The sequence below is a fragment of the Bicyclus anynana genome, chromosome 12 (genome assembly GCF_947172395.1).
Source record: "Bicyclus anynana chromosome 12, ilBicAnyn1.1, whole genome shotgun sequence".
Lineage (NCBI taxonomy): Eukaryota > Metazoa > Arthropoda > Insecta > Lepidoptera > Nymphalidae > Bicyclus > Bicyclus anynana.
Window position 1 is genome coordinate 10412392 of NC_069094.1, and position 16687 is coordinate 10429078.

The following is a 16687-nucleotide window of genomic DNA, read 5'->3' on the forward strand; positions in this document are numbered from 1 at the left end:
ATAGCCCATGACACTCACATATATCGTGGCTTTCTAGTGGTAAAAGGATTTTCAAATTCAGTTTAGTATATCCAGAAATAATCCCTACAACACCACAAACTACCTCTTTATAATATTAGTATACATATAGATTCTCGTACATTTTTTTACAAGCAGTGTCATAGTAAAATTCATCATGAGTCGTCTGCATTTTTTGATACTAAACTTACCTCATATGGTAACATGAGTATCTGAGAGATGACAATTAGATAATTTTTCCAACACAAGGACTTACTTACTATTTACTTTATTAGTATTTCAGTAAATATTTAAAAAAAAACTATAATTTTCATTTGAGAAATATTGAATTATGCGTTATTTTGCGAAGCCTATTAATAAATAATTGTTTACGTTTATTCACACTTGAGAGTTACATCGTATTGAAAAGAGATGGTCCATTTCAGGTCCACTCGTACCCCGCATCATTAAAATTTAAAAAAATAAAATCCAAATAAGTGAATAAATCTAACTAATTATAAAGAAATAAATTACCCATATTATTGTTGCAGTTCTTGGGGGAGAATCAATATTATTTCGAAATAATTAAAGTAAATTCGTAGATCAGTATAATCGAAACTAGTTAAAAAAATAATCTTCTTTTATTTCCGCCAGGGTACAATGACTGATCCTGGGCTCTATACAATTTTGGACCATCTTTTTACTATTCAACACTGTCTACTCATAGATTGCTCTTTTGAAAATGCCTTATACTGGTAGAGCAAGTTTTCTGTCCCTAAGTGTCTAGTACTGGGAGTCTAGTAAGAGTGTTTTCTCAATATTTACATGTGTTCTCAACATGAACGGGAGTATAAAGGCGCGCACGAGTCGTGACAGCTGGTAGGTGGGTCGTAACTCACAAGGTTTTCACCAGCCGTGTTCCAAGCTTTCTCAGCCAGAGAAAAGACAGTCGACTCGAGAGTTCGATGTCGCGACGTGCCCTACTCTTTATTTGTTCATTATAATTAGATTTTGTTTATATAGATGGAAATACGTTCTGTAATACTTCTTTTTTTATTATTTACAAGTTAGCCCTTGACTACAATCTCACCTGATGGTAAGTGATGCGACCTTAGATGGAAGCGGGCCAACTTGTTAGGAGTAGGATGAAAATCCACACACTTTTCTGTTTCTACACGATATTTTTTTTAAATATGACCAATATTCCTATTCAACTCCAACTAATCGGGAAAGACTGTATTAGGAGTTGGTACGACAATAGACCAAGGAGCGGAGATCGAACCACCACCCCTCGGTTATGAGTCCGACCGCTCTTACCGTTGAGCTATTGAGGCTCGACGCATTGTACCGGAACGCTACGCCACGGCCGAAGCCTCCCACCAGCCAGAGCTGGACCAATTAAGAACCGCAATCGGCCCAGCCGGGGATCGAACCCAGGACCTCTGTCTGTCCATCGCATACCACTGCGCCACGGAGGCCGTCACACATGTCTGCTCTAATTATGTTTTTCCTACAATTTACAAGTAAATTAGGTTTATATTACCGAGTGGAAACTCTAGAGGTGAATTAGCTTTCGACTTAAAAAGGTTTCTCAGGTTCGATCCAAGACTTATTAGGATTCTTCGATGTCTGGGTAATAATATAATCTCGGTGGTCTTAAAATAGAAGTATACAAATATATTTTTTATTATTTATTCTGTGGTTTGTAACATAATAAAAAAAAATCGTCAGCCATTAATTTTGAAAAATTAAATACAATGAAATCCGATGGACGTTGGGGTCCCAAGGTGCTGGAATGACGACCCCGCCCTAGTAAGCGCAGTGTTGGTCGACCCCCCACTAGGTGGACTGACTGTACCTATAGACAAGTGGATAACTTTACCTCTACAGGGTGCCAGGTTCCTCTAACTTCAAGGTTTTTGCGAGTCCACTTATAGGAGCCGAACTTTTTTACTAAAAAATATTTTTTTTTCATGTTTTTATACAAAGTAATTCAAATAAATTCGACTATCCCTGTAAAACACACGCCTTTATCTATCCTTGCATTATAAAAACTTGGCTACGTCATAATTATAAAGATGCGTTTAAGGGACACATTTTCAGATCTATTTACAAAAGAAATATTATTTACTCCGAAAATATTAATTTTAGAGCACTTGTTCCTTGAACATTTTTAATTAATTAATTTCGGTAAAGAATAAATAACCCCACAGTTATGGGAAATACACCCTGTATAATATTAGTACAGGTATATTAGAGAGATAGAGAGAGATTATAGTTTTAAAATGCCTAATATTCATCGTGTTACCCGGAAACAGATGCGCGAAAATCATATTGATCGATACACCATCTCCAACGTAATTCGATTTCCGCTACGAGTAACTTTCCAGTTCTCTCGATTGCTACGTGAAAGCTCTCTAAAAGCACCAAACCTATTAACCGTATGGTGTATGAGTATCCTTTATGTGTTGGATGTGTATTCTTATTGTGTAGAAGGAGATTGCCTGAAAAGTTTGGTATTCTAATCTATACTTCTACGTTCTATAAGAGGAAAGATTTGTTTGCATTGAATAGGCTCCGAAACTACTGAACCGATTTGAAAAATTCTTCCATTGTTGAGAAGCTACACTACCCCCTGGTCATATTTTATCCCCGCATTCCTACGGCAGCGGGAATTACGCGGGTGAAACCGCGTGGCGTTTGTTAGTGTATAAATAAATACTGCCTTTGGAACAGTTCGATTTTCATAATTTTTTTTTTGGTTGTTATTAATTTATTTAGTGAATAGCATTTTTATAGTAGGTAAGTATAGTTGGTATTATTATAGTAAAGTGTTTTCAGCCTTCTACTTAAACACCCAGTATTAAATCGCGATTTTAGTATATTTATATGAAATAAATCTTTAATCTATATGATAGACGTTTGCCGGTTAGCTAGTACAAAATAAAAATCCAATTACAATTTTTTTTTATATTTTACCTTCAGTATCGCGGTACAAAGTAAAAAGCTTAATGTGTTATTGTACTGTACACGCCTTGCGCTTAAATCCGAGGGGTTGTTTCTATTTTGTTCTAGGTTAAATCCCCAACCCCCGTTACACTATTGTTGTGCTCAGTAGGTACAAGCTTTTCACACAATTGAAGGAGTAAGTAGTCGTATTTGGAAACAATATGAACCCTCTTAATTTATTAATGGGGATGATGGCTAGGTTTGAATATATTGATTTTTATGAGAAATTCGGGTAAATAAAATCAATATTAACTAATTAATATGTAAAAAAACAAATATTGGCCGGATGTTTTCAAAATAAATGAGATTATAAAACTTTTATCGTAATTAGATGAAAATTCATGCATTTTTAGCTTCCTTACATTAATCGGGACATTTTTCAATACATGAACAAATAACAAAGATATTTGTTATTTTGTTTGAACGCCATACAAATCTAACGATCAGCAAATCAACGACGTCATTGATTCGAGCCATTTTGTATGGGTCGTTTTTGAGGGATTCGTGGCATTGCCGCAAATCTGACCATTTAAATCCCTGTAGCTCCGAAAGTAATGGTCGCAGATATCCTGTAACTTTTACAAAATTGCTTTACTATTAGCATACTCCTAATTTATATACGAGTACGATTTAAAAAACTGTCATCACCCCTATTATTATTATTATTTTTTCTTTGTCTGTGAATGAAAGCAAGATGTCTTTTAAGGCACTTTTCAACGCGTCATAACGACACAATAGCTTGGCAAGTTCGTTGATGACACTCCCATGATATGCGGGCGACGGGGAGAGAAAAACTACGCGGGTGTAAAGTCGTGCGCGCGGGGCAGAGGCTCGAAGTAGGGTGCATAAGTTGTGGGTTTATCTGTCATCGCAACCCGACTCCCGGCCCCCGCAGATCATCGGGAGTGTTACGAACGAATTTGCCAAGTTATACACAAGTACTGACTGACTGTATGAATGTGTTGGATAGGTAAAAATAATTTAATGAGAAACGTGATTTTTTTTCAATGTTTTTGGTGTCAGTGATGAAAAGGTAAAGGTTTTGACAGGCGAATTAATATCTAAAATTTACCTGTATTTAAAGTGAATGTTATAGAAAGGTAAGGTCAAGTCGAATAGTAAATAAGAAAGTTAATCGTGGAAAGTGTGCGCGAGTGAATCTATGGCAGTTGCTGTCGCTCTTAAAATCTATACTATAATAACAGAGTAAAAACCGGGCGTCTGTACATTGAAACAAATTATCAAAAATTTAGGTGGAGCTGAAACAATTGAGTAACCAAATATTTAATATAATCTGTTACTTTTTTGGTTACTCCGTATTTATTATTTGTGGGTTTTCACAGCTTGATGAAGTTTTTGAACGCCAAAATTTTGAGAAAGTTGCCACCACACACAACAATCAACTAGTAATTATGGCTGGTTTAGACACCCTCAAAACAAAAAACCCCTTAGAACCCCTTTGGACACTTCAAGAATGTTTAAGACCCGAACGCCGACAAAACTACAAACAGTGCCTTTCTACACATTCAACCATACACAGCTCAGCATCTACAACGAAGATAAGATATTCGATACTCTTCATAGAGGGACCGGTAATCCAACCACGGTTAAGAAGTCAATAATGATATGACTTAACCCACTAATCTCCATGAAGTCATCGGTCTCAACGTCCCAGTAAGTGGAGCACCAAGTCTTACAGGAGATGCCTTTAGAGATACATACATTTACGGTCTTATCTCCCTCGTTATTAACCCATATACGGCTCACTGCTGAGCTCGAGTCTCCTCTCAGAATGAGAGGGGTTAGACCAATAGTCCTCCACGCTGACCCAATGCGGATTGGCAGACTTCTCACACGCAGAGAATTAAGAAATCACATCAAGCGGATTTCAAGGAGCCGCTGGATGCTGGCGAGACCGTTTTGTTTGGAAGTCCATGCAAAGAGGCTTATGTCCAGCAGTGGACGTCCATCGGCTGTTAATGTTGATGATTATGATGATTGCTTTGGAGGCTGTATTAAGCCAAATAAGTTGTGCTCTTAAATTGTATTATTTGGTTACTTTTAGCAGTTTATCTGTTTGGTGGGAGGCTTCGGCCGTGGCTAGTTACCATCCTACCGACAAAGACATCCCGCCAAGCGATTTAGCGTTCTGGTAAGGTGTCGTGTAGAAACCGAAAGGGGTGTGGATTTCATCCTACCTCCTACCATCCTAACAAGTTAGCTTGCTTCCATCTTAGGTTGCATCATCACTTACCATCAGGTGATTGTAGTCAAGGGCTAACTTGTAAAGAATAAAAAAAATATATTAAAATCGTGATATAAGACGATGTTGCGGACGTTCGCTAGTGATAATAGTTTCTGGTGAAATTACAAGTAACAGGCAACGCTATATTATAATACAGTTTTTGTATGGTTTAGTTACAGTTCACAGTTTTTGCTTAGATTGTAAAATTGGCGCTAAGTAAAGCGTAGAGAGAATAGTGTAAAAGTTTAGTTACATAAATAAATAGGTGCCATTATGTAAAGGAACATTGCAAAAAGTATTTACTAATCGAGTAGTTTTTATCGTGATTTTGGTTGATAAGTTATATCGACGGTGCCATTGGTTAATGCTAGCCACTCACCATCCAATAAGTTCATGTGCCTGCAACGCTAACGGTAGGACATGCGATAAAATTGATCGTGTGTTGGTCGTGATGTGCATGACATCATTCAGATCGCGACCAAAACACGATCAGTTTTATCGGATGTCCAGCCGTTAGCGCTGCAGCTTATTGGATGGTGGGTGGCTAGCTTTATGTATTCTGACGAATATTTTATACCTAGACTAGATGTTATAATTACCAACACCATATCCCACTAATATTGTAAACGCGAAAGTTTGTTATTTTTTCACGCAAAAATTTAGAAAGGAGAAAGAATTGTGGTTTTTATCCCGTAAACATCCTTAGTTTCAGCGGTGTTAAAAGCTAAATTTCTCTTTTTTTTTACAAATTTGAAACAGACGTCCTCTAGTTATTTCAAATTTGTAAAATCTTGTAACTAAGATAAATCTATACCTTAAGAGAGAGAGAGAGAGAATATAATACTTCGAAACTCTATTTAAGCATAATAACGATGTCCTACCTAGCTTATTTCTGCTAAGGTGCAAACTTGAGCTATTTAAGCAGAAGATTTACATTCGCATGGTTAAGGTTAAACACAGTGCTAAAATTAGTACATATAATATTATAATGAATAGATGAAAATCTGACTACTTCCAGCAGCTATCCCATCAAATACCCTCTAAATATGTTTCACTCCTAAACATTTTCAGGTAATTCTTTGTTTGAATGTACCTACAATATTCAATTCAAACTAACTGTGGTTTATGTTAACCTATGGTTAAGTTTAATTTCAATATGTCTTTCTCTCCAGTCAGTCCTTCATGACTGAGGATCGTGACCACCTTGGTGAGTCATCGTCTGACGAACAATGGTCTCGGATGTCCGCGAGGATTAAATTATTATAACGTGGCTTTGTATTGGTAATAGAATTTTCGAAATCGGTTCAGGAAATCTAGAAACACCTTACAACCTCCCAAACTTTACCTCTTTATATTATTTAGTATAGAAGTATGGATTGTTAACAATTAAAAACATTGAAAACAATTATATTAGAGTATGAAAAAAAATTACAATATTGTTTTTATGATAAAGAGCACCCAATGTTATATCCGATTTTAGACACATTGCAAATAAAGAACGCAAAGCCATTGGACTCTGTAAAAATGTACGTCGCATCGTCTCGGAGAGAAGAATTTGCGCGAAATCTTGGCTTACGTTTGATTCATTTTCACATTACTTTCTATACAGCGCTCAGCGTTCGCACTATAACACGTTAATGTTGTTCTTTAGATAAATAAAACATGTCTTTATTCAAATGTCTCTACTTTATATCATCGAACCGCAGTAATAAATAAATCACAGCTTTTGCTATGCTCCTTAAAAATGTACGTGTATCGATATACCTACTACAGATGTTTATAGAATGATTTATTATCATCATAATCATCATCATCATCATATCAGCCGATGAACGTTCATTGCAGGACATAGGCCTTTTTTAGGGACTTCCAAACATGACTCTTGAGCCACCTGTATCCAGCAAACCCCTGCGACTCGCTTGATGTCACCAGTCGACCAACAATGCTTTCTAGTGTAGGGTCGCCATTCCAGCACCTTGGGACCCCAACCTTCGAAGAGCCGATAGAATGATTGAATTGTATGATAAATTAATGATTCAATAAATCCATTAGAATTACATCGAAATATTAATATCAAAATAGAAAAAAAAATTTAGTAAATACTCTTGCTTTCTATCTCTAAATATCTCCTAAACTGAAATATCTCCTAAAGTGATTACTGTAAAAATAGGCTGTGCTTATTTTCTTTTATATACTTACAATAAATTTCTGTTCATTACTCTCATTAAAACTCAAAAAACGGCTTGAATATTTTATTAATTTTCCCTAAAAAGGTCAATAAAGGCTATATCAAGCGGTACGAAGTCGTAGCTTGCAAGATAATTATCACATTTTCATTGTCTTACAAGGTGTATCATTTACTTATTTACATAAGCCACCTATATTTGGTTAATAGCGTGTTACGTGCGCTTCTCGATGCAATAATACCGGCCACTGAAGAGCACTCTAATGATACATAAGCTTTCACCGGAGTCGGGGCAGAGAAAGGGTCCGCGCAGCTGTCCCGGGTGCCAGGCGGAAGGCGCTCCGCGGTCCGCCCTCGCAGCCCGCGTCTCGCGCGAGAGGAGCTCTAAAGCCTAGCACACACTAGCAGACCATGCTGCGCGATTTCTATTAATATTTTTGTAAATAATATTTGCCATGTCTTTTAAGTATGACCAATATTTCTGTCCTCCTCCAATTTGTCGAAAAAGACTTTGTTAAGAGTGGGTAAAACAATGGTCCAGCGGGCGGGGAACAAACCACGACCTCTCAGTGATGAGTGCGGCCCCTTTACAGTGGACCTAGTGTGAGGCTTGCAATCAAAATTAGTCATTTTATTTAATTAATCAAAAGTAGCTTTGCAGTGCGTAAAATGAAAGACGAATCAAACCTCAGTACACGTGCAATGGACATACATAGACAATGTAGGGATTAAATGTCTGGTAGCAGTCCTAGTAGAAGGGTAAATGAGGTACGAGAGCAAACAGTTCCTGAGCTTCCTCTTGTTTCTTTAATCTAAAAATACCGTTGTTTGACTCATTTAGTATCCATAGTACGAGGTGAATTGTCAGTTTACCAAACCAGGTGCCCGCGTGTATTCACCAAGTGATCTTTTATTGGTAGATCTTAGATCTGCGATTTTTGGTCTAGTAACTTTGATTGGTTTATAGACGTGACTATGTAGGCGACCTGAGACACGTCTCAGTGACGAAAACCGCGCGACTTATCTACTAGTGTGAACAAGCGTTAAAGCGACGAGCGAGGCGACTCCCCGCGGCGCGCCGACTCTCGACCAGTCGCCCCTCACTGGTGCACCGCGCCGAACGTCCGTTACGGTGGCTCGCGCGGCTCACCGACCATGTGATGAAGTGAAACTGTCAAACGCAATACACACTCGTAGTCTCATACACCAGTTCGTACTTTAGTGGATTTTACCCACTACATCTTATCTTCCTGGTGATTTTTGTGTTGACGAAGTGGTGCCTTTAGTTTGGAAAGTTGGATTATACGAGCAAATCATGGCCTTAGCGAGGTGAGCTATTTCGGTTGCTAGTGTCAACGCGGAACTAGTTTGTTTTTACTGTGATAATCATTATTGTTGATGTATAATATAATTATTTTATTAGTGTTAATACGATTTTTGCACAACATCATTAGTTTTAATTACACATACTTGCCGTATTTTAGCTTTATTAACTTTGCTATGTATTAAGTCCGTTTTAGTTTTAGCTGTATAATTATGTTCACTAATAATAATATCAATAGGAACTGAAGCATCGCTACAAATAGCGAAAGTTACTTTACTCGCACGCATTATAACTTTCTTTGTTGTGTAAGCTGATCGTCGAGCAGGTAGAGGGAGCGACATAGAAATCGAGTCACTTTTACGGCGGGCATTATCATTAACCGCTGTTTAATAGGTGACTGTGTGGAAACCGACGAACTGTCAATTGTCTCGTGTTTTAACTGAATTTAATTTATGTATATCGGTTGAGTTTCCCCCAAAAGCCCCCTGCGAGACCGTTAATGCGATGGCGATGTTTCCATCCGCACCCTCGTTTACGTTTACCCTAAAAAGAGAACCCCACAGCCTGTTGTATACTCATTGTGTACTAACGTGTTCTACTTTCAAAATTTGGTCATATTTAGGCGCTTCGTTCAAAACTCTTGTCTTGTTTCCCAAAATTTGTAACCTTTTTCGGTAAGAAGATATTAAATTCAGCTTCCTAGTCATTGTTATTGTTTCCTAGTCTTCATAGGATAAATCTTAATGTCTGAAATTATTTTCTATTATTTGAAATTCTTTGTTTTCCGATACCTGTACATTACTTATATTTACTTGCTGGTTTGATTTGTAAATATAAATCCAAAGGACGAATACTTGTTCGCGTTTGTCTTTCAAGCAGGTAACAAAACGGGTCGGAAACTGACTCGCTCCCGTATGTTTTTTTTGGACTTCTTTTTGTTGTGAACCTAAATTTAAAACCTTTTTGGTCCTTTACAAAGAGGCCTGTTTGACCTTCCTCGCTGTCGTGATTCGCTTTTAAATTTTGAAAACTTTAAATGTTTGATGCGAAATATTCTCATAAAGTAAATGTAATTTTGTAAATGTATAGACACGGTTAGTGCTCACACAGTGTTTATGGTAACGTACGAGATAACCTGATTTTCCATTTACATAGTTACACTATCTATCATTTCTATGTAAGTGACACAAGCTAATACAAAACAACCATTTTTCACTTTATTATTATTTAAACGTCTGATTTCTATTATCTATTAACTTATTTTGCACCGATTTGAAAGAAGAACAATGGGGATATCAATTCAGTTGATAGATAATAAGTCTTGTTTTACGAAAAATATTGTTAAAATTTCACATCACACATTCACATTTCATCTTCAATAGCCGATAGTTTATTTTTAAAGTTTGCTTTGACTACAAACATTTTTCTTTTTATTATTTTTTTCGTTTATTTATTTAGTGCGGTTTTGATAGTTTAATCATTTTTAGATAAAATATCACATACTATGTAAACTAAACGATCTTACATGCTCTGACTATTGTACCTGTACGTATATCGGCGTCGGCAAAAGATAAGGATTTGCGGGATGCGCTTCCCGAGGTCAATAACCTTGCGTCTCGGAGGTTACTCTAAAGACGCAGGACTTGCTCATCCAAAGGAGACAATGTACTTGTAAATACCACTTATAATATCTTCAATATAAAATAACTTCGAGCATGAATTTGAATATTGAATGTACATAAACATTTAATTTCAAACAAAAGGTACATTATTGTGTTGCCATTCTTTGTAGTTTATAGTCGCCTTTAAAGTCAATTGAAATAAGAAATATTTTGTATAACGGCACTGTTTCACTTCGCCGTTTTAATTTAAAAAGCTTCGCTGCTTTTAAAGAGCTTTCTTAGCTCTCTTTACTTCGTAAGTTGCCCCGCTAGGTCACTCACTAACTTTATATTTTCAACTACTTCCCGTAAAGACTTAATTAGTACGTAAACTCGGAAATTAACATATTATTTTTCAATGCACTTTTAACTAACTTTCAAATATGTTTAGTTTAGTTTAAATTCAGAATGTAGGTATGTATGTACAAAGAAGTCCGATTGTGACACCTTACTAGTAGTCTCTATTGATTTATTATATGTAGGTATGGCATCTGAATAAGCATTATAATTTCGTTTTGTATATTAAATATGTTGCTAGCAGCATTTTTTATCAGCTCAGTTGTACAATTAATTTTCTTCTGTTACCACTCTCTTCAAGTTATACCTTTACAATATACCCTTTTTCGAGGTCCAATCCTACATCTGTATTAAAATCCAATAAAATTGGTCGTCCATTAGAATTGACAACCAACATGAAATTTTGTAATAATACACAGTTAATCTCGTTTCTATTTTATATACTCTTAGATTATATGTCTAAATAATATAAACTTTGTATTGAAATGTTGAGAATTTAGCTCAGGGCGTGTTTACTTGCAACTTGATTGTGTAGGAATAAGTTCCGTAAGTTTATGTCGCAAGAGTAGGTTTGATTTGACGCAAAAGGGCCCGTTGAACCACGTTCACAATAATCAGGACCATTCTTTTCTCCTGTTAAGAAACTAGATAGTTCAGGCTTGGATATTCTTACATAATCATTATTGGGAAACTGTATACGTTTTGCTTTCGAAACAACTTGCATTAAATTTTCTAAGTTTTAAATGGGAGATTATAATATGAGATTATTTAAATCGTAAATTAGTAGTGCCATTTGATTTATAACTGAGATTCATATATAGATCCATCAATCGCAGCTTTTATTAACATTTATGCGGGTTATAGTTTAGTATTTTTTCTACATTTTTATTATATTCTAAAAGAATAGTCATAGCAAATGACTAGCAAAAAATTTTATACGTGTCACTGCTCACTGCTTCAGTCTGATTAAAATGAAGCAAATTTATCTTCGAGTGCTGATATTGTTTACTCATATACAAGGGGAGAGTAGAATGAGAAAACATTAACCGTTTATTGTTGCTGTGGAGTACTTACTATATTTTTCAACCGAACCGTATTCGTTCATGACTTTCTGTAAGGAATTCTACGATGATTTATTTCAAACTTTCTATAATTTATCTTTTGAAAACAACTTCGAGGCATATTTAAAATGTTACACTGTATCTTATGTGCTTTAATTTATGGAACATAGTCTTGCGTTTGACAATGCCGTTCAAAGCTTAATGTATGCATATAGTAGGTAGATAAGTAGATATGTACATATATGTAATATAAAATCGAAAATTTGTGAAATTTTGCATATACCTACCGATGGAAAGTTGTCTTCGTCTCATATCTTCGGCTCGATGCATTGCGCCTTTCTTTCTTGATTGTCTTGATTTCACAATACATTGTTTGTACGTTCGTTTTCTACGTCAGTCTCTGCGATGAAATAGTTATAAATTTTATAATTAACAATAGTACATGTATTTTATATTTCAATTTAGGTGTAGTTTTCAATATATTATAGCAACTAATTTAAATGTTTCCAAGAGTCAAAAGCTGTTGAACCAACAACCGACATTGTTGCTTTTTGTACGTTTGATTTACGAGGATAGTGTATGTTGTATCGAGTTCTATTATTTGTATTGCTCTATTATTTGAAACCTTAACGTATTCATTGTGTAACTGTTAGTAAATGTCATGGTTTCCGTCTAACGTTGCCAGTGCTGTACAATCTTTATCATAAATCATCTGTAGTGGGACACTCCCTAGTCGCAAATGCCTAATTTTTAGATTATGCTATAACCGTGTTATGTCCATGTTAATGCGAGTTAAACCATTTATTAATAATAATACAAGAACCTCTTTGTTTTCTGAGTTTACATTTTAACTAAGGTATTTTAGCTGTACCTACTTGTTTATTTCTCAATGCATTTTTAAATATGATTTAAATTTTAAACAGACATGCTTTTCAAAATATGTCTAAATGGAACGAGTTTGTAATGCTTATCGTTTTCGTATGTATTGCATGTGCATATCTAAGTAAATGAAAACAATATAATGTACTTGTATATTTTAAACTCGGTACACAAAGCCGACTGAAAGTAATTGGGGTTTGACGAATACACGTATGTTCAAATAACTGTCTCGAAAGTAGCAAATGACCGATTAGTCGATTTGGAACATGGTTCTGTGGCACGTTAATTTGCCGAGGTGGCAATTCAGGACGGGGACATCGCGACGCACTCTGTGCTCACGAAGAGGCGTGGTGACCCATTTTGAGCGAAACACGAAATTGTGCTTCGAAGAATCGATGATATTATAACAACCGAATCTCGAGGCCTCCGCGGCGCTCCGCTGACGCTTCGGGATCTGTGTCAGGGTCCTCCCCCGTTGGCCCTAAACCCGCTCGCGGTGCCGATTGACCCGTAAAACTCGAACGTTTGTGTTTCCCTCCCTTACTCTTGTTTAGTGATTTTGGGGTCACTGCCTACCGATTTATGGTTCGGTGATCTTAAAACATTGATGCTAATAGTATTTTCATTTGGTGTTTGTAGATAGAACTTAACTACAAGCTAGTATTTGTATATTAATGTTTTACCTATGTATAATAACGTCGTCGCAATCGTAGAACCAAATTTTATGATCGATGATTTGCTTCATATTTCTGTTTCATAGTAAAATACCGTTGTAAAATTTACCTAAAAATTAATTAAGACAGACAAAAATTTAAACAGAAAAAGAAACAGGTGTATCGATGTTAAACAAAAGTCACACTCACATCATACCTACTTATTCCGGAAACATAATTAATTGTGTTTTCATGGCCGCAGTAGCTCTCGTTTACAAGAAAGTACTATACAAAATTTCTTGTAAAATTTGAGTAGATAATTTTTGATTAGATATTGTAAAACGCATAACACTAACGCGAGGGTAATAATACATACTAGACACATTCATGGGATGTCTGGTGAGAAAATCCCACTTCTGAACAATTTCAAGATTTCATATTCAAAGTTCATATCTCGGGTGAGATATGAAATAAAAATAGCAACGCAATTAACGCACATCATTCACTGAATTTTTATTAGAATGTCGGCCGCAATCCCCACTTCGATAAAGAAAAGTTGTTATTGTTGAGGTCGTATCGTGCGTTTTATAAATAAATTTCAATGTCCAAACTTGGATTTTGAATAATTTATGGTTCAGTTTAGATTCGCGAAAGTGACATAATGCAAAGATTACATTAGAAATAGAAAATTTTAAACATTTGAACTTTTTGTTTAGAGGATGTCAAAATTAAAATGTCACTAACAACGAAGTTACCATGGGAACGAACGTTGTCACAGCGTGACACAGAATACAGGGGCTGGAACTAAAATCAAGTGGTGATCGACCTTTGCGATTCTGTCACCTTCGCAGCAGAGCAGTCGGAGGCAGTGCCGGCATTGTCGCCTCCACGCCAATAGGAAGCGACACGGTCGCAGCTCGCTATTGGGCTTAAGGCCGCTTTCAATGTACCATCTTTTACCTTGTGCCCCTTACCGCGTATAGTGTGACCCGAAACCGACACTGGCCGCATTAGTTGTTTTAATGAAATATTATTTTATTATTATCTTCTATCTATTATATATACACTAATATTTTAAAGAGGAAACATTGTATACACTCGGGTATAACCGTGAAGTTTTGCTAGTCTGTATACGTTAGTGTTATTATTGTTAGAATTAATTTGTAGCTTTAGATTAGAACTTCCTAGCTTAGAAATTAAAACTAAGTGAGTACAATTGGTACAAGAAATTGACTTATTTGTACTAATTAATTAAGGACAGGGGCTTTATATCGTTATATTTCATTGTTATCTCAAGCTACTCGTATTTTATTATCGGGTCAAGTTTTATGTCCAGCAGTGGACGACCATCGATTGACAATGTTGATTTTATTATTAAGTCTGCCCTAGACCCTGTGTTTCCTAAATCTTAAGTTTCAGTTTATCTCTTCTATGAAAGAACGTTTCATATTATACCATTTACCATAAAGTGATCAACGCGAATCTGTGACATAAAAAAAACGTTGACTAACTTCGCCAATCATCTATACAATTTAAGACCGTTTCCTCACTTAACTATGCGCTCTTCTCTAGTCCACACAATGTGAATGTAGCTGATATCATCTAATAAAGAGGCTACTTAGTGAGCCTACAAATGCTCATGAATAGCACTTTACCCAATTTTTTTTCTACGTCACTCATTTGTCATGTAGGTCAAATGCATTACGATGTCAAAATTGACCCCGTTTTTGTTGCCGTGTACTAACTAGGCAATTGCGAGTATCGGCTTGATAAAGACACTATCTACGATACAGTTACTGTTATTTTTTATATTTAACCGACTTCCAAAAACCTTGGGAATCTTATACACGCGTGTACTTTATTTGAGTACTTACTTACCTATATCTGAATCGATTCCGATGCCCCATTTAAAAATGTTGCTATGAAAATTACTTATGCGTGTTTTTATCAAAAGCTTTGAATTAATAATACCTTAAACTAAAACCATTTATTTGAATTATCAGACTTAAAAGTAATTTTCTCTTTAAGCCAATTTATTATGTGCTGTTTGTCGTGGGACTAATTCAACATGCGTTTAAAACACTTAATTACTATTAAGGTTTTAGTTTTAACTTTCAAGTTAACAAATATCTTTTTTAAATTACTAAAATTAAAATGGGTTTGGAATTTAATTGGTAAAGTTAATAACTTAACTTATTAATGGAGTAAAATTAAACCTATATTACGAGTATTATTTTAAATTTTGGAATAATTGTATAACAATTTAAGATAAGCACGGTTGTTTTGATGTAACAAAAAGAATAACGGTTGTACGGTTCAATGTTAAGGATATATTATGTAAAAACTGGTACTATATATGCTTGAGAATTATGTTTTGAATTGATTACCAACGGATCGCCCGTTGATTTAAAAGATAACTTTAGCGCGTAGAATACGGAAGTGCCCATTATAAAACCTCGATAGATTTCGAGGTTCGCCACTGAAGTACGCCGCGTAGCATTGGTTTAATCCTGTAACAGAGGTCGCGTATAAAATTAATAAAAATGTACAAGCCGGCCGCCCTGGCATCGCACGGACGGCCTTAATACTTTTAAATTAGTTTGATGTACTCATGCACCATAGATTCTTCAAGTAAGTCAATGTTATTTTTTTTTTTATATATTCTTTACAAGTTAGCCCTTGACTACAATCTCACCTGATGGTAAGTGATGATGCAGTCAACGATGGAAGCGGGCTAACTTGATCGGTGAAGGATGAAAATCCACACCCCTTTCGGTTTCTACACGGCATCGTACCGGAACGCTAAATCGCTTGGCGGTACGTCTTTGCCGGTAGGGTGGTAACTAGCCACGGCCGAAGCCTCCCACCAGCTAAAATATTTGAATTTTAATGAATAAAGATTTTGATTTCTCTATACGACTAGTATATTTATAAACCTGTGGAAGTACGTGAATAAAAATTTCCAACGCTATTAACCTTAAAACTAAAGAACCAAATAAATGACAGCAGGTATTTAATGATGAATTCCATTTTTGTTAGATATCATTTGCAAAAGCAAAGTAATTGATAAAAACGTCAGTAGAATTCGTTCAGTTAATGTTAATCTAAGCGATGTATAATTAATGTATAGTTAAAATGATAAAATAGTAAAAATATCCAAAGATTTACCATGTTATTGTATGGCATATAAATATAAATCAGTTTAATAATGGAAACTAAATCTTGGCTCACCGTCAAGGCAAAATGCTACCATAACGGTGGCCGTGAAATTTAAACAAATCAATGCTAGGCAATAAACATTTTTTGGTGTTTTCATAAACGTTCTTATTCAGTCAATAGTCGAGAAATCTTTAGATTGAACTAAATCTGTAGACAT

General features: G+C 35.6%; 1 protein-coding gene across 4 annotated transcripts in view; it reads left to right on the forward strand.

The window, feature by feature from the left end:
* The window catches only part of LOC112054017 (protein roadkill), an 88089-nt gene that overhangs the window by 24143 nt on the left and 47259 nt on the right, over positions 1 to 16687 (forward strand). For 2 of the 4 annotated variants that reach the window (XM_024093651.2, XM_024093652.2), the window contains exon 1: positions 8520 to 8765. The exons of the other annotated variants lie outside the window; for them this stretch is intronic. In XM_024093651.2, coding sequence (XP_023949419.1) covers positions 8752 to 8765 — 14 coding nt within the window. In that variant the 5' untranslated portion in view covers positions 8520 to 8751. Of the gene's footprint in view, positions 1 to 8519; positions 8766 to 16687 lie in introns of those variants that run through there. 4 annotated transcript variants of the gene reach the window in all.